This window comes from Eschscholzia californica, unplaced genomic scaffold, assembly GCF_041429995.1.
Source record: "Eschscholzia californica isolate CP2 unplaced genomic scaffold, dmEscCali1.0.p SCAF_3, whole genome shotgun sequence".
NCBI classification, from domain to species: Eukaryota; Viridiplantae; Streptophyta; class Magnoliopsida; order Ranunculales; family Papaveraceae; genus Eschscholzia; species Eschscholzia californica.
The window spans coordinates 10,364,388-10,382,452 of NW_028238420.1; the positions used below are offsets into that span (position 1 = coordinate 10,364,388).

An 18,065-nucleotide genomic window follows, 5' to 3' on the forward strand; every position below is an offset into this window, starting at 1 on the left:
AAGTAGCATCAGCTATTATACCCCAATCAAGGAGTCTTTTCCTGGTTTAAAATCTTCTTTTCAGCATTAACCAAGCTATAAAGCTTAGGAATATTATAACTGTACCAAATCAATCCATGCCAAGATGCTTGCTCTGCCACACATCTAACAGCATCATATTTATCTTTCAAACTGAAAATACCTTTTTCATTTGCAGCCCAAATCATAGTGTCTTCAAATAATAGAGGCTATTTCACCTAAAGCTGCTCTTACAATTGCCAACTATTAGCAATAATGCAAGCACATATATTTGCATCTTTATGTAATCGAGTGCAAATTCTGAACAAATCAGTGAGATGGGGTTCTAAAATACCCATGGGATGCCAATCATCCCTCCAAAAACTAGTTTTCACTCCATTGCCAATAATAATTTTTGCAACTAACATTGTTGTCTTCCTAAGTTGAAGTATTTTTCTCCAACACCATGAGGCATCTTGATTTGCTTTCATAGACCAAAAACATTTAGACCCTACCAAGTTTTTCTTGACCAATTCCACCCACAGAGTCTGTTTATTACTAAGACGATCCCAAAATATGCCTGAGACTAGCAGCAATATTCAAGAAATTTAAATTTCTCACATTTAGACCACCTTCTTGTAAGGGGAGACACACAGCATCCCATTTAACAGCAGCCTTGGCTGTGTGTTGGTCAACCCCTATCCATAAGAACTTGCTCAACATGGATTCCAATTCATGTATAACTCTTTTAGGTAAGTCATGTATAACTCTTTTAGGTAAGATAAAGGTTCTAAGCCAAAATTGGACAGTACCATAGAGAACAGATTTGAGAATAGTAACTCTCCCTGCATGAGAGAGCCATTTGGATTTCCATGATTGTACTTTAGCCTGCACTCTGTCAAGTAAAGGCTAACAGTCCTTGCGCGCAAAAAGATTTTTGCGTATATACTTATCATGAACCTATTAGCAAACTGCCTAGAACCTGCACGCTCGAAAGTTTTCCCTTCATCCAGGGCTCTTCCTATTGCATCCAGCCAAGTCTGCCCAACGGAACTTCCGTCAAGTCCCACCTACAATTAGCAAAACAATTGCTAAGGAAGCAAAAGTAGTGATGCAGAAAACAAAAAAAAGAGGGAGAGGGATCAAATTAAATTGGAGGAATCTCGGTGAACAAGTTATATGTGTATTCAGTCATTGTATTATGACACGAATTTCAATAACGAACGCTAAAAGATGCAAACCAGAGAAAATAGGAAGACCTCATATGCCCTTACTTCTAAGACACATAAGTTTAAATAAATCAATAAGTGTTTAAATTCATACATTTATTTGGTTTTCTTTTTCGTATCTCATATATGAAATGTTGTAACTAACTTTTATCCACATTTCTATTTCAGATGTAACGTCAATATGCAAGAAAAGTAACTGGGTCTATATTTCATCCCTAAACGATAGACATAAGTTGTAAAACACATCAAGCGTTATACCTAAGATCAAGCAAAAGTAGTTCTGTGTAGCTTCAAGATATAGCACAAGCAGCAAGTTACTAATTACCAGAACTGGAAAATAATGACTACAGAGACAAGATAAGCGCGACACAAGAAAACCTTACAGTTTCTCTTGCTGCAGACATGTCATGAAAACCAGAACCAGTTTCAACTTCTTGCAAGCAACAACAACAATGCCAACCTCCGGTGAGGCAGAACCTAGCCATAATAGCAATGACTCGTGAGGTGGTCTTCTTGTTGGAGCATTACGCGATCGCTGAATGAAGCTGAGGTTACCTTGTGATTTTCCCTTTTTTGATAATTAAACAAGCTTAGCTTCACCTCATCTTCTGCAGATGGATCTTTTTACTGTTATTTTACCTTGTAATCTATAAGCATGACCTCTTAATTAAGTGTGAGGCTTGGATTGATTTTGGTCATGTGATCTTGTTTCACTCACAATTTTATATTAGGGATATTAAGATAAAATGTTACAACTAACAAAGTAATCTAAAAGCGATAGGTGATCATGAAATTCACATTGGACCTATTATGCAACTCTGAGTCTCCGACTATTATGTAGATGAAAAACAAGAACATGATCGTTCGACCCGAACGATGCTCAGAGAGCAGCCATGTTCTTAAAAAATCTTTGACCAGAACTGGAACAAAAATATCAACTCATTTCAGTCAGTCATTTTGTATGGGCAGCTGATTTAAGAACTACTCCTGTATTTATATGTATATGACACAGATGTTGCAACATATGAAGCAATTGTTTCATTTTATGGTTGTTTACAAATTGCTTATAAAATTTGACAAAAAAAAAAAAAAAAAAAAATTTGTCTCGTATGTAAAATTGAAGTACTCTTTTCACAAAGAGTCCCGAAATAGTAGTTCCTACAGTAGACCAAAATTATACAAGACTTGCATTGCAAGCAGCCTTTGCAAAAGCAGCACAAGGATTCAGAATCTTCGTAGCAGTTTGAATATACCCAATAACTACAGGTAGCACATTTAATGATTTACTGCTCGCCATCGTAATGCTCGGCTCCACAATAGCATAACACTGGTTGAGCTTTACGCCTTGCCTCATACATTGACTCTTCAAATCCAACTGCAGATGATGTGTAGAACCAAACATCTACCCCTGGCAGTAGGGCTCGATTTATGGGAAATGCGTCGTTACTATTAACCACACCCCCTTCCACTTGGGTCACTCCGGTAACAACCAAGTTGTCCATCTTCCAGTACGTATCCTTAAATATCTTTTAACTTGTTGTTTCAATTCACCTAGGGTAGCTAACCTCTGTACCGCGACTAGGTTAGGTAGACTATACCTACGAAAGTATTCTTCCACGAATTTCCTTCTGAGAGACCTTTGTATTAGAGCATTTGGTCAACAATAGAATCTTAGGAATTGATCTTCATAATCATCTCCGTCATACAACTCTTTGACAAAAAATTTAGCAGCGAATATATTGTCAGTATCAATCCCCTCCCGCAACAAAAGTTTATCATAAACAAATGATATATCATCAATGATATCACTACGGCCTTGCGTTATTGTTAACATGTATCGCAGTAGATCTGTAATCGTGATAATTTTACCTTTGACATCTGTTTGGCAAAATAAAATAATCTGATTCAAATGATTTTTAACCTCTTTTTGTCCTAACAATTTGTCCAAGAGCATCCAGTTTCCTAGAACTAATTAGTTCTATTGATGTAAGAATGAATCTTCTGTAACTAGATATCCATATCGAAATTTATAATCTCATTTATCAAAAAAGTTGTATCGCGGGCTAATCCAAAGAGGAGATGAGTTTCCATAGATCTTTTAGTCGACAAATCTGTCAAGCTAATTTTCCGGTAAAAAAATTGACGTGCTAAGTTTTTTGCCACAACGATATGGCGAGATTTTTTTTCAGAGTTTGACTGAATTTAGACTGTTCTCTTTATGAGTCGTTCATCTTTTAACAGGATTTAGTCAACCTTTCAAAAGGGAATTGCCAAATCATTTTGGCAAATATTTTGTCAATTTTTTTTGTGAACGTAAGCATTTCTGTTTTTTTCTTTTTAGGAAAATTAGCTTCAAAGATTTGTCGACTAAAAGATCCATGGAAACTCGTCTCCTCTTTGGAGTAGCCTACGACCACAACTTTTTTGGTAAATGGGATTATAAATTTCGGTATGAATATCTAGTTACAAAAGATTCATGTTTACATTCTATAAAACTAATTAGTTTTAGGAAGCTGGATGCTCTTGGACAAACTATTCAGACAAAGGAGGTTAAAATTCGTTTGAATTAGATTATTTTATTTTACCAATCAGAGAGCGAAAATAAAATTAATACGATTAGAGATCTACTCCGGTACATGTTAACAACTATGCTTTAAAAAGCGGCGCCTAGTCGCCGGCTAGGCGCCGCTTACACGGTAATCGGCTTGGTGCCGATCGACTAGGACTCGGAGTCCTAGTCGATTTCAGAAGCCGAGTTAGCCGGCGTCTGGAAGCCGACTAGGGCCGAGTCGGCTAGGCGCCGACTAACTCGGCCAGAACAGCAGCTTCGTTTTTTTTTTTTTTTTAAATACCCAACTTAAACCGAAGTTTTTCACTTGGGTTTAAGTTCTTACCTAAACCAGCCGCCCCCTCTCTCTCTCTACTATTTCTTGCAAAGATTTGAAGCTTTTACAAAGATTTTGAAGATCCACAACCTCCATCCAAGTAAGTTTCTCTCTCTAGAACTAGTTTTTCTTCTTTTTCTCTCTCTAAACAACTTAATACTTGTTTTTCATCTTTATTTCTCTATTTTTTTTTTGCTTTCTAACATATATAATTAGTTGTGTTGTGTATCTAATGGTTGAATCATGTTTATAAATGATATAATATAGGTTTATAGGTTGATTTTGCTCTCTAACTTTTATAGTTAGTTGATATTCTTGATAGGGTTTAGGGTTTATGGACTAATTTTGTTCTCTAACTTCTATATTTGATATAATATATATATATGGGTTGAATTGCTCTCTAACTTCTATAGTTAGTTGATATTCTTTATAATGTTTATGGTTTATGAACTAATTTTGCTCTCTAACTTCTATAAATAGCTGATTTTCTTTGTAGGTTTGTATTTCTAATGTATAAATCATGTCTATTATTGATAATTTGATATAATATAAGTTTATGGACTAACTTTGTTCTCTAACTAGTAACTTCTATAATTGGTTGATATTCTTTATTGTTTTGCTCTCTTTGTTTCTTTTTGTTATTTAGGTATTTTTCATAGTTTCCATCGATGGATTCTATTGGTTCTGGTGCTTCGAGTGCTCCTGCTTTGGTAAGGAAATCGGGAGATATGGCATGGGAATGGGAGAATGTCGGGATGCTAATAATTTGAATTTAGTTTGGTGCAAACTATGTAACAAGAAGATGTCCGGAGACATTTATAGATTGAAAGAGCATCTTGCTCATAGAAAAGGGAATGTGAAGGGATGTGGCAAGGTTACTGAAGAGATAAAGAAAGCAGTTCAAAACGCCATGACTGAGGTAACAAAGAAAAGATTGGAGAAGGCTAGAGTTAGTAGTATAATTCAAGATCATGATCTTTTGGTAAGTGGCGATATTGAAGAAGAAGATATTGAGTGTCAAGAGATTGAAGATGAAAGAACTAAATCTAAGCAACCTGAGGTAGTTGGTGGTTCTAGTGGAAGAATTCTGAAACGATCAAGTAATGTTAGAGGTCCTTTGGATACTGTCTTTAGTCCGGACTACAAAAAAATGAAGCAAAGTACATTGGAGCAGAATAATCCGATTAAAATTGGATTAAAGCACCGAGCTTGGAAGGATTATGCTCGTTGGGCAATCGAGAAAGGATTACCTTTCAATGCTTGTGAAGGTGAAAGTTTCCAAAGATTTTTAAATTCTGTTGGTGAGTATGGAAGAGGGTTGCCAGCACCATCTCCCTACCATGTGAGAACAACCTTGTTTAAGGAGATTTTGAAGGAAACAGATGACTTCATTGAATCCTTTCGACCACACTGGAAGTCTTATGGATGTTCTATAATGTCTGATTTTTGGACTGATGGAAAAGGAAGATGCTTGATTAACTTCTTAGTTAGTTGTGAGCAAGGAACAGTTTTTCTAAAGTCTATCGATGCATCTGAATACATTAAGGATGCAAATCTCATTGTAGGCATGATCAATGAAGTTATTGAAGATGTAGGCGAGGAGAATGTTGTTCAGGTATATATGTTAATTTTCATTTATTTTTGCATTCTCCTTATATCAATTACTAAACTAATTACTTTTTTTTTGTTATGTACTTTATTACCGACAACGGTTCAAATTTTAAGGTTGCAGGCAAGATCTTAATGGAACAACATCCTAATATGTTTTGGACTCCTTGTGCGCCACATTGTGTCAACTTAATGTTGCAAGATATTGGTGATAAATTGCCGAAGATCAAGAGTGTTTTAAGTGAGTCTAAAGTCGTTACAACGTACATCTATAACCATGGTAGAGTTTTAAACTTGATGAGGAGGTTTACTGGTGGGAAAGAGTTGCACCGATCTTGCGTGACTAGATTTGCTACTGCTTTCTACACAATCAAAAGTATTCATAAGAACAGGGGTCATTTACAAATGTTGTTTGTGTCAGATCAATGGACACAATCCGATTTTGCTAAAAAGGCGGATGGTAATAGATGTGCAAGGATAGTGGCTAAAAATAGCTTTGGGGATAATGTGCAGTTCGCGTGTCAAGTGTTGGCTCCACTAGTTGATGTGGTAAGATTGGTGGACACTGAAGAGAAACCAAGTATGGGATACATATATGAAGCAATGGTTATAGCCAAGGACCAAATTAAGAAGAACCTTGGCAGTGACAACATGACACGAGCCAAAGTTTGGGAAATTATTGATAACCGATGGACGGATCAATTTCATCATCCTTTACATGCAGCTGGTTATTATTTATATCCCTCGATTTACTACGGAAAGGGTTGGGAAGTGGTTGAGACTGATGCGGTTACGAATCAAGTTTTTCTTGCAATGAGTAAATTGGTGTCTGATGAGCATGCTTTGGAGGAAATGAATAATGAAATGTTTCACTATAGGAGTGCAATTGGATCGTTGGGACATGAGTTTGCGAGGAAAGGAATCAACAGATATTTACCGCGCAAGTTTTTTTAAAATGTTACATTTATTCACTTTTGTGGCGATCTTATGGTTGTTTTCTTTTGTGATGAAATGTAGATAAATGGTGGACACAATATGGAAAGGGACTACCTTACCTTCAAGCATTTGCTAAAAGAGTTTTAAGTCAGACATGTAGTGCTTCACCATGTGAGCGCAATTGGAGTGCATTTGATCATGTAAGTTACACTTTAATCCATCTTATTTTTACCCATTAAGTAATAAGTTAAATACTTCTTTAATTATATTTGTGTCTTTTATTTTTTTTCAGGTGCATTCCAAGAAGAGGAATTGCTTGATGCAAAGTAAATTGAATGATGTTGTCTACATCCAATACAATATGAAGTTGAAGATTCGAAATATAGCTAGAAACAATGTGTGTGGACCGACAAGAGATGATTCAATTGATCCAATTATTTTGAGGGAGGTAGAAGAAAATGATGAATGGATTATTCTAACTGATGAAGGAACTACAAGATTTCGTCAATAGGGGTGATGATCTTAGATGGGAAGATGTTCGGGAGGCGCAAGGAGTTACGAGTGTTGAGCGACGAAGAACGAGAAGTCAAATGGCTTCTAGTTCTTCAACTACTCCTACATCACGTCCTCCAATGGAACTTGTTGATGAAGATAGCGATGCTGATATTGAAGTGGATGGGTCGCACTTTGCAACTTTAGATTGAGTTATTTAGCGTCGTTTTCTTTTGCTTTCATTCGGCATTATGATGAATTCTGACTACGGATTGTATGACTATGAATATGAACTACTTTTATTAGGTTTATTTGAAATTTGATTTCTAACTATCATATTAGTATTTCGCTTTAAATTACTTGCGTCGAGAATTATGTTTGTATATGTTTGAGTTTTTCAGGAACAAACATTTCCTCTAAATTGAACATAGCATTACGATGAAATTACTTTTAGGAAGATAAAATCGAGCGAAAATCATATTTAGCAAATTTGTAATTACATGATCTAGAACATGTTATTGTAGAGTAATTTAATGTCCAAACACATTTAGTAAATACTTTTCATAGTCACGACGTTCAGATTTTTCAGACTCAGATGCCAATAACTCTGACCACGATAAAATTTGCGCGTTATAGATTTCGTGTGAGTGTATGTAGTAATCCAGGTTAAATTATTGTGTATATAATGCCATTTTTATGCAACTAGGTATAACTAGGGCAAGAAACAGTTGAGTTGTGATAAATCACGGATATAACAAAGATCGGAACCAAAAAAGACAACACATATAGGTTAGCTTAGTATATCTACCTTCAAACCTTCGCAAAAAAGAACCTAGTGTTATAGATACATATGAAAAACATAAACTCTTATTTGTGAAACGAATTTATGTCAGTGAGCAAAGTTGAAGCAAATGTACAAAACCAATAGAATCCACAACAAACCAGATAATCATATCTTTCTTACAAAATAAAGACTTGAGTTCTTAGGCAACATCAATCATAAATGGACAAACTCATTCTGTACGTTTTTGTTCTTTTCAATTTGTTTTTGTTATTCACATAGAGTCTTTGATGCCACAATGATGAAGAAAATGGCATCAACATATAACTATGTGATATATGTATTTACATGAAACCCAGAGGTGTTTTTGTCTTTACCACAATAACCCTTTTTTTTAGAAACATAATTATTTAATTGCAAATATGAAGTTGAAACTTGTTACAAGAAACAAAAAACAATGGATGATCGGATTAGAATGAATAGTAAAATTCATAAAAGAGAAACTCATTGATTCTGAATGAAATGCAACCTTCTTGAAAATGAGTAACAACTTGGTAAAGATTTACAAAGAAAATCCATGGGTTACCAAACTGATCAATTGAATTCTAAAACTTACGTGGACGATCCCAAAGCTTCATAATTCAAACTAAGACCAATTGCTCATCCATCCAAATTTCTACCAAGAACTTTTGTAGCTAATAGGTTATTAGTTCTTCAAACAGTAAGTACTAATAAACCCATATGATCGGAAAGGGAGTTTTTTAGGAGAGAGAGAGAGTCCATGGTGACGTCACCCACTTTTCAAGTTTTTCCTCTTTCCCCTTTTCCTCTCAAACCCTAGCCGTCCACAATCTTCGTAATCTCAATTTCAACCTAGTAAACCACCAATCTAATTAACAACCTCAATGGAAAAAATCAAGAAAAACCCTCAATTTAGTGTGAATCGATTAATCTTAACCTAATAGAAGAAGTCTGTTTATCCATCCACCCAACCAAAGAACCTAGATCTAGGTTAGTGCTAACCTTCTGGAAAATCTTCAAACAAATTGGGGGTTTCCTTTTGATAGAGCATCTTCTTCGGAGATAAACCATGGTTTACAACTTAAGTGGTGAAGCAAGCGCTGGGTAGGACGAATTAAATCTCAAATCAAATTAGCACCATTCAGGGAAGGAATCTCATCCATTGCTCTTAAGTTTATGCTTTAGATCTAGCCATTTCTTTCCATCTCTTTTAACAGTTAATAGTTGCATATATCTTGAAGTTGTACCTTTATATATATGTTATATCTAGTAGAGTTTGGTATCTATCTTCATAGCATGTGTTATCTTTATCTTAGTTAGTTTTGTTATATTTTGTGTGTTTCGGATCCTCCATTAATTATTCATGTTTTGAAGTATTGATTTGTTGTTCCTACTTTTAGTTTTCTCTTTTGTCTAATCTTATTGCTAGTGGCATATTTCAACTCTAAGCTATTGTTACAGTTGAATTGTAGCTTCTTTGGTGATACTCTATTGAGATCAGTTCACATCTTTTCATTTATCTGTTTGTTAATATTCCTTTACTGTATTTCATGTCTTTGTTTTTAGCGTTATGATGATCTTATGTGTATATTTCATTGGGTTTTCTTGCTAGCAGTAGTACTTTCTTGTTTAGTTTTGATTAAACCCTTTCCTGTCTCTGCATGATCTGCTTCTTCCCTGTCTATATTTGGTGGTATTTTCTTGGTTTAGCCTTTTAGACCTTGTGGGCCTGCTTGACAATATGATTTTGACTTCCCCCCCACCTCCGACAACCTCTCCATTCTTGCTTGGAATGTGAGAGGGTGTGGAAATTTTATAAACCGGAAGCACCTTTGGACCATGATTAAGGAACATAACCCAGACCTCATTTTCCTCTCGGAGACCAAGTGTATGAATGCTAACATCCGGAAAATGCTAAACCTACACACCACTTACAACCAATATACGGTTGAGCCCACTAGCAAAGCAGGTGGGCTAGGTATTTTCTGGACCCAAGCATGCTCCATTGACATCCTGTATGCTGATAATAACATTATTCACGCTAAGGGCACCCAGGGCAATAATCAACACCAATTCTTCATTACGGGCTTTTACAGTTGCCCCTATGATACCAATAAAATGTGACCATGGGACCAACTTAAGAATCTGGTGCCAGACACCCAAACTTCGTGGGTGCTTATAGGCGATCTTAACATTATCTTACATCCATCAGATAAAGTTGGGGGTAAGGAGGCTCTTCAGGCCCACTCAATGAAAATCAAACTTGCCATAAATAACCTAGGCCTTCAGGACATAGGTTTTCGCGGCCCTCCCTATACCTGGTCAACCAAGCAGTTGAAAGGTAATCTGATCCAAGAGAGACTTGATTGAGCCTTGACTAACCATCAATGGCTTCTAGACTTCCCAGCCTCCCTGCTTACTCACCTCCCAGGCATCGGCTTTGACCATAACCCGATCCTTCTCACCACAAAAATCAAATCCAATCTCGGACACAAACCTTTCAAATTCACCGCACCTGGATGACCCGCCCAGAGTGCAGACATTTTATCAATACCAACTAGATTACCACCCCCTCCCAAATCTAGGCTAAACTTAACTCCTTAGTCATCAAAATTTCCAAATGGAACAAAAATGTCTTTGGGCACCTCAAAACCAAAATCAAACACCTCACCACTGCCATTCAAAAGGCTCAAGATCATGAGACCTATTTAAGGTTGTACACCCAGCTGGAAGACGTCTATCTTCTGCAAGAGATCCTCTGGAAAGAGAAATCTCGTATTGCTAACATTCAACTAGGAGATTGCAATACCGAATATTTCACTCTAAGGCAATCAACAGGAACAGGAAAAACCAGATAACCTCCAGTAAAAGAGAAGATGAGACCTGGTCCAATGACGTTTCTGAAATAGCCCATATCTTTTCTTTCAATCTCATCAAAATTTCCTCCACTGCAGGCACACATATAAATGAGGAACTCTTAAACCTGTTCCAATCTTAGATTACTATTACCCATAACTCTCCCCTCACGGCCATCCCGATAGAAGAAGAAATAAAAAAAACGGCATACTCTCTAAAACCTGATGCAACCCCGGGACCAGACAGTTACCCACCCTCCTTCTACCAATCTAACTGGGTCACGGTCAGAATTGATGTGTTAGAGATGGTAACAAACTTCTTTCAGTCTCCCCTTCTACCTCCTCTTTCTAATCACACCCATATTTGTCTTATTCCTAAAACCAAATCCCCTCAAACCACTATGGACTTCAGACTGATAAGCCTGCTAAACACTACTTCCAAGATCATAACCCTAATCGGCTCAAAAGAACGCTCCCGGTATTATCTCGCCATTTCATGCAGCCTATATCCCGGTGACGCAGATTACAGACAACATCATCATCAGTCAGGAGTTAGCTCACTCCTTCAAATAAACCCGTGGATCAAAAAGCTATTTCGGACTTAAACTTGATATGTCTAAAGCCTTTCATCGCATCGAATGAGCTTTTTATAGAGCATCATGGCTTAAATGGGCTACTCCAATCAATGGATCCAGCTTATTCACCCCGGCATTACCACTTCATCGATGGTTGTGCTTATCAACGGTCGTCCTAGACCACTGTTAATGTTAACAGAGGTATTCGCCAGGGTGACCCTCTATCTCCTTTCCTCTTCATCATTGCCATGGAAGGCCTGAGTAGACTCTTTGAAAACAACGAAAATCCCAACCATTTTGTTGGCTTTCCCATTCCCAATTCCGACATCACCATTAAACATTTGTTATTCGTAGACGATTGCCTCATTTTTGGCCAGAACACACTAGAGAATGTTTACAACCTCAAACAAATCCTTACAAACTTCAGTGAAGCTTCGGGCCAAATGACCAATTATGCGAAATCCACTATCTTCTTCTCCAGAAACTCTCACGCCAAAGTCAAAAGAATGATCGTTCGCAACCTTAAAGTGCATCAATCTTTCTCCTTACACAAATATCTTAGCACACATCTCTTCATTGGTGCTAATAAGAAACAAGAGCCTTCTCCTCTCTTCTCGTGCAAATCCAAAATAGGCTCTCGAAGTGGCAAACTAATCTCATCTCCCAAGTTGGCCGCTCTATTGTACTCTCCACAATCACAGGGACCGTTCCCCAATACCAAATGTAGTGTTTTACCATCCCGAAAGGCATAAGCAATCGCATAGAGGCCATTCAAAGGTCTTTCTAGTGGGGACAATCAAAATCTATTTACACCATTAATTGGTCCACCATCTGCCTCCCTCGTAAACTTGGTGGGTTGGGCTTCCGGCTTTCAATCCTCGATAACCTGGCCTTTCTGACCAAACTGGCCTGGCGCATTCTAAAACACCCTGAAAAACTTTGGGTTAAACTCCTCAAAGCCAAATACTTCTCCAAAACGCTTCCCGCGTAGCCCCCTACTGTATCGAAAATACCAAGATGACCCCTTTTTTCGTTACAGTCACATGCCCGTTAAATTCTTTTTCCATTCCCCAAAACTACCCTTCCGCGTTGTCATCTCTCTCGCCACCTCATCATTTTTTCTGATAAGGTCGCCTACCGACCAAATTTTTTGGCGACCTCCATACTAAAAAAAAATACAATTTGTTTCTTCGTTCTTATTTCTCTCTTTTTCTCTCTCTCCACTAAGGTTTGGGGAAACCCAAACCAGATCTGTTGAAGAAGCTTACTGTTGAAGCTTTAATGTGTTGTTGAAGCTTCAACAGTCGTTGAAGCTTCAAACTGCAGCTTCATCGAATTGTTGAAGCTTCAGATCTGGTTTGGGTTTTCCCCAAACCCTAGTGGAGAGAAAAAAAAAAGAATTAAACAGACATGTGATGAGGTGGCGAGAGGGATGACGTGACAGAGAAAGGTGATGAGATGGAGGAGAAGGAGGTTGGCAACGCGGAAGGGTAATTTTGGGAGAGGGAAAAAGAATTTAACGAACATGTGACGGTAACGGAAAAAGGGGACCATCAGGGTATTTTCGATAAAGTAGGGGCTACGCAGGAAGCTGGTCATAAAGTAGGGGTCCATTTAGGAAATAACCCTTCTTTTCTTAAGAAAGTGCTCTTTTTTGGTGAGTTGAAGACTATAGTTACTTGTTGGGTACTTTGTTTTTACCACTGGATAATGGAATGGTTGGATATTTTGTTTTTACTACTAGATAATGGAATGGCCCCCTGGGTAAAGATGGGTTCTGTGCCACCGCACCGGTGCCACCCCTTTTACCTTCGACACTAGAATATACACTATGAACATCAAATAAATTTTTAACTAGATGGAAATTTATAATTTTTAGTGAAAAATAAAAAAAACTATAATCAAAATATAGCAAAAAAAAAATAGATTTTCGGCAGGGACCACCGAATTTAAACTGAAAATTTTTCGACAAAAACCAAAAAAAATATATGGCAACAAAATCTCATCTTCTTCCATGAATTTTAATCATCCTTAAAATCAAGGGCGGAGCCGGGATTTCAAGTTAGACCGGGCTACCCTAAAATTCTTATAGACTGTATTTTTTTCTTACGACATACATCTACTTGTAAACATGGGTTTTGGAACAATTTTAATGGTGAAAGTTGTACATTTTTCTACCAAGATCAATACGTAGTTTAACTTTCTAGCTCAATTTTAAATAAATAATTTTCGAAACATAAACAAATTAAAACATATGAAGTAGCACCTATTATTGTCCATTTGCTATCATACTAGGTACTTTCAATGAAATACCAATCGTAATAAATCTATGACATTTTACAATATAATAAGATTTTTTACTTGAGAAACTAAATATATAGACAAATAATTGGTGAGTTCAGAACTTCAAATAAGTAAAATTATGAAAAAATCATTAAGAATTTACACAAAAAGAGAATGGTTGTGATTAATAATTTTGACGCAAATAAGTAGTTCTAACAGTGCTCGATGAAACGTTATAAAACAGATTTAAACTTGAATCAACAAATAATTTGAGAGGCGAAAAAGAATTGGTCAAAAAAATGGATGAAAGAAGTGAGCAAAGTTACTCTATAGAAGAGGGGATGAATAAAAATTTTCAAAAAATTGAAATAGTTTCCTGCAGGCGAGAGGAATCGAGAACCCGAGTTAAAATGGTTGTACAAATTGAATAGAACCATCTCAGCCACACACAACTTGAATAACTTTATAACTAGATAGCCAAAAATACCAAATTCCACCCCTGGCTCACTACACACAACTTGGTTAACTTTATACCTAGATAGGCAAAAAGAACAAATTCCACCCCTGGCGTAAGCCAGGGGTAGTCTCCATGTGGCTCCGCCCATGCTTAAAATCCTACTAGGGAACCCTAATACTTAGTAAAAGAAGTCATGATACCCTAGTTAAAACTAGTAAAATCCTACCTAAATAGCTAAAGAAAAATCTACATCCAGGAATATATATGATTCAAGATAAATCTATAACAAGATTTCTTTGAAAACTACCTAAAGAAGCCATGAAACCCTAGATAAATCAACCTAACGAAGGCCTGAAAGCCAGAGAAGAAGATGAAAAGCTGAAAGAATGGCTTTAAGAATTATTGAGAGAAGAGATCAATGGTTTTAGATAGGGGTGTGAAAAAATAGACCAAACCAATCTAACCAAGCCTATCCAAACCGGTCCGGTCGGTTTTCAAACCGAACCAAAGAATGAGTAATTTGGTACGGTTGTAGATTTCCAAAAACCAACTAGTTTTGTTTGGTAAGTGAATGTAATTTTTTAAGAACCATTAAAACCAAATCAAACCAGACAAATTCAATTAATATATATATATATATATATATATATATATATATATAATTATATATACATAATTTTTCCAAAAATATATCTATCATATCTCTATAATTTCATACAAATACATATCTTTCATCAAATTTTTGTCAGAAACAAGAATAACTAATACCCATATAAACTAAAATATAATATTACTAGCAAGTATTAGATTAAAACAATATATGTATCATTAATTTTACTAACTATTATATAATGTCTCGGTCGCTGGCTTGCAGGGGCGGACCCACATTGGGGCCCTTGGGGGCACGTGCCCCCATGCCCCAATGTGGATTCCCTATAAGAGTAGTTACGGTAGGATTTTTTGAATAAAAACATCTCCCTGTAAAGTAACTTTTACAATACCTACTAAATTAATTCCAAACCCAACCTTCTTGCCTCGGAAATCACTAAACACGGTGTTTCTTTCTTGGCTCTGTTTCCAATTCCAACTTCAAGTACAATAGTAATTAAAAAGTAAAAAGGACAATGATAACTTCCTTATAAGACTAGTAGACCACCCAACTTTAGTAACTTTGTATGCCCAAATTAGATCAGGATTATTAACTTAGAAAAATTCCAAATCCAACTTAAATTACGGTTTAGAGAATTAATAGTATAAAATCAAGTCTTCTCATCTTCTCTTCTATCAGTTGAAAGTACTTTTCTAGTGAGGGTGGCTTATGCAGAAAATAACAAGAGTAAAGTAATATATTTTGGTAGTTCTTTTATTCTTCATTGTGTTTCGATGGAGAGATATTTTAAAAGAATCGGTGATGTTAACGAGTCTTCAAATATTAAGAGGCTTAATACTAATTCAAAAGAGAAGGTTAAAGATGTCGAATCATTGTCTGAGTTTACAAAAAAAGACGACAATTTAGAAGAAAATCATGATAACATTGAATTGTCATCACCAACAATAGAAGAAGGAAAAAATTCAGGAAATACACATGATAAAATCGACTTGACGAGTCTTCCCGCAGATCCTGGAATGCGCACTCCAATTTTAGATTATCATCCAAATATTCGAGATCAAGTTCGAAGAGCGTATCTTTTAAAAGGCCCTTGTCAACCTCGAACCCATACTTTTCCTTTAACGAACATGCTAATTGGTTAGAATACAGTATATCAAAAGATGCTGTATTTTGTTCATATTGCTATCTATTTTTTAACAGTTGTGATTCATTCGTGGGTGAAGGATTTTCAAACTGGAAGAAAAAAGAAAGGTTGCAAACTCATGTGGGAGGAATCAATAGTGTTCATAACAATGCTGTGAGAAACGGTGAAGCTCTATTACGACAAGAACAACATATTAAAACAGTTTTGTGCAAACATTCTGATGAAGTTAGGAAAAATTATCGAATCCGTTTAAATGCGTCTGTTGATTGTGTTCGTTTTCTCCTTAAGCAAGGTCTTCCATTTCGGGGGCACGACGAATCTGAATGCTCAAGTAATAGAGGAAAATTTATTGAATTGTTACAATGGTTGAGAGATAAAAATGATGGTATTAAAGCCGTCACAATGGAAGAAGCTCCTGAAAACCTAAAATTAGTGTCAGCTAAAATTCAAAGGGATATTTCAAATGCTATTTCATTTGAAATTATCGACAAAATTATTCGCGAATTGGGTGAATCTAGGTTTTCTATTCTTATTGATGAATCTCGTGATATATCTACGAAGGAACAAATGGCTATGGTACTTCGATATGTGCATGAAGGTGAAGTAATTGAGCGATTTGTTGGTATTGAGCATGTAAGCAATACAACATCACTCGCACTTAAGACAGCTATTGATGACTTCTTTTCCAGACATGGTTTAAGCATGGACAGATTGAGAGGACAAGGATACGACGGGGCAAGCAATATGCAAGGTGAGTTTAATGGTCTTAAAACACTTATTTTAAGAGAAAATGGGTGTGCTTATTTTGTTCATTGTTTTGCTCATCAACTCCAATTAGCTGTTGTTGCTGTGGCAAGGAAACATACAGAAATCAACGATTTATTTATTTTGACGGTTAATGTTGTGAATATTGTTGGAGCATCTCCAAAACGTCGTGATCTTCTTCGAGAAAAACATTCTGATACAGTCTTTGAGGCCCTTAATAATAATGAACTTTTTAGTGGATAAGGACTAAATCAAGAAACTAGTCTTGTACGAGCTGGTGACACACGATGGGGATCTCATCACAGGACATTAGTGAGTTTGATTAAGATGTTTTCAGCCACTATAGATGTACTTGAGATGGTGGCAGATGATACAAAATCTGATAAAAAATTTGAAGCAAGGGTTTTGTTGACTTCAGTTCAGTCTTTCAATTTTGTTTTATGTCTCCACTTGACAAAAAATATTTTGGGTATTACAAATGATTTGTCACAAGCACTACAAAGAAAAGATCAAGAGATTGTTAATTCTATGAAATTAGTAACAATATGCAAGCTACGACTACAAGAAATGCGAGACAGTGGTTGGGATTGTTTGCTTATTGAAGTATCTTCTTTTTGTGAGAAACACAATATTGGAGTTCCTAACATGGAAGATATGTTCATACTGGAAGGGCGACCGAGGCGAAAAACTCAAAAAATCACAAACATACATCATCACCGCGTTGAGTTATTTTATACAGTCGTGGATTTGCAACTTCAAGAGTTGAATAATCATTTTAATGAGGTGAACACTGAGTTGCTTATTTGTTTGGCTAGTTTGAGTCCGATCGACTCATTTGCAGCTTTTGACAAACAAAAATTGATCCAACTTGCTAAATTTTACCCTAAAGATTTCTCTAGCATCGACCTTAGTGTGCTTGAAGATCAACTTGAAAATTATTTAATTGATATGCAGTCTAGCAACGAATTTCTTGGATTGAAATGGCTAGTTGATCTTGCAAAAAAGATGAAAGAGAAAAGAAAAGATAAAGTGTATCCATTGGTTTACATGTTATTGACATTAGCATTAACCCTTCCAGTTGCAACCGCCACAGTAGAGAGAGTATTTTTTAGTATGAATATTATCAAAAATAGATTGCGCAATCAAATGGGAGATGAATGGATGAATGATAACTTGCTCGCATATGTTGAGAGAGATATTTTTTTATTCAATTGATAATGAAGTGATTATGCAGCGATTTCAAAAATGAAAACTCGGCGCGGTCAACTATAAATTTGTATCTAATTATGGTATTAGAAATAAATAAACAGATAGAATTTTTTTTGTTATTAGAATTTTCATTTAATATGTGCCCGCACGAGCCAACAATCCTGGGTCCGCCACTTGTGGCTTGTACATGTCTTAAATGTTTAAAATATTTTTTGACG

The 18,065-nt window shown here is 36.2% G+C and overlaps 1 protein-coding gene and 1 pseudogene across 1 annotated transcript; both read left to right on the forward strand.

The window, feature by feature from the left end:
• The first annotated feature begins 4,844 nt into the window (after positions 1-4,844).
• On the forward strand, positions 4,845-7,166 carry LOC147548310 (uncharacterized). The gene is made up of 4 exons (XM_086668030.1): positions 4,845-5,726; positions 5,837-6,599; positions 6,737-6,855; positions 6,948-7,166. Exons 1-4 carry the CDS (start codon positions 4,845-4,847, stop codon positions 7,164-7,166), a joined length of 1,983 nt encoding a protein of 660 aa, XP_086524156.1.
• Positions 7,167-15,502: 8,336 nt separating this feature from the next.
• On the forward strand, positions 15,503-17,853 carry LOC147548311 (uncharacterized; annotated as a pseudogene).
• Positions 17,854-18,065: the final 212 nt, after the last annotated feature.

Coding starts and splice junctions, on each gene's coding strand:
- LOC147548310 (XM_086668030.1), top strand. CDS start 4,845: ATGGGAATGGGAGAATGTCGGGATGCTAATAATTTGAATTTAGTTTGG. Junction 6,600..6,736: donor TGAAATGTTTCACTATAGGA/GTGCAATTGGAT, acceptor GATGAAATGTAG/ATAAATGGTGGACACAATAT. Junction 6,856..6,947: donor ATTGGAGTGCATTTGATCAT/GTAAGTTACACT, acceptor ATTTTTTTTCAG/GTGCATTCCAAGAAGAGGAA.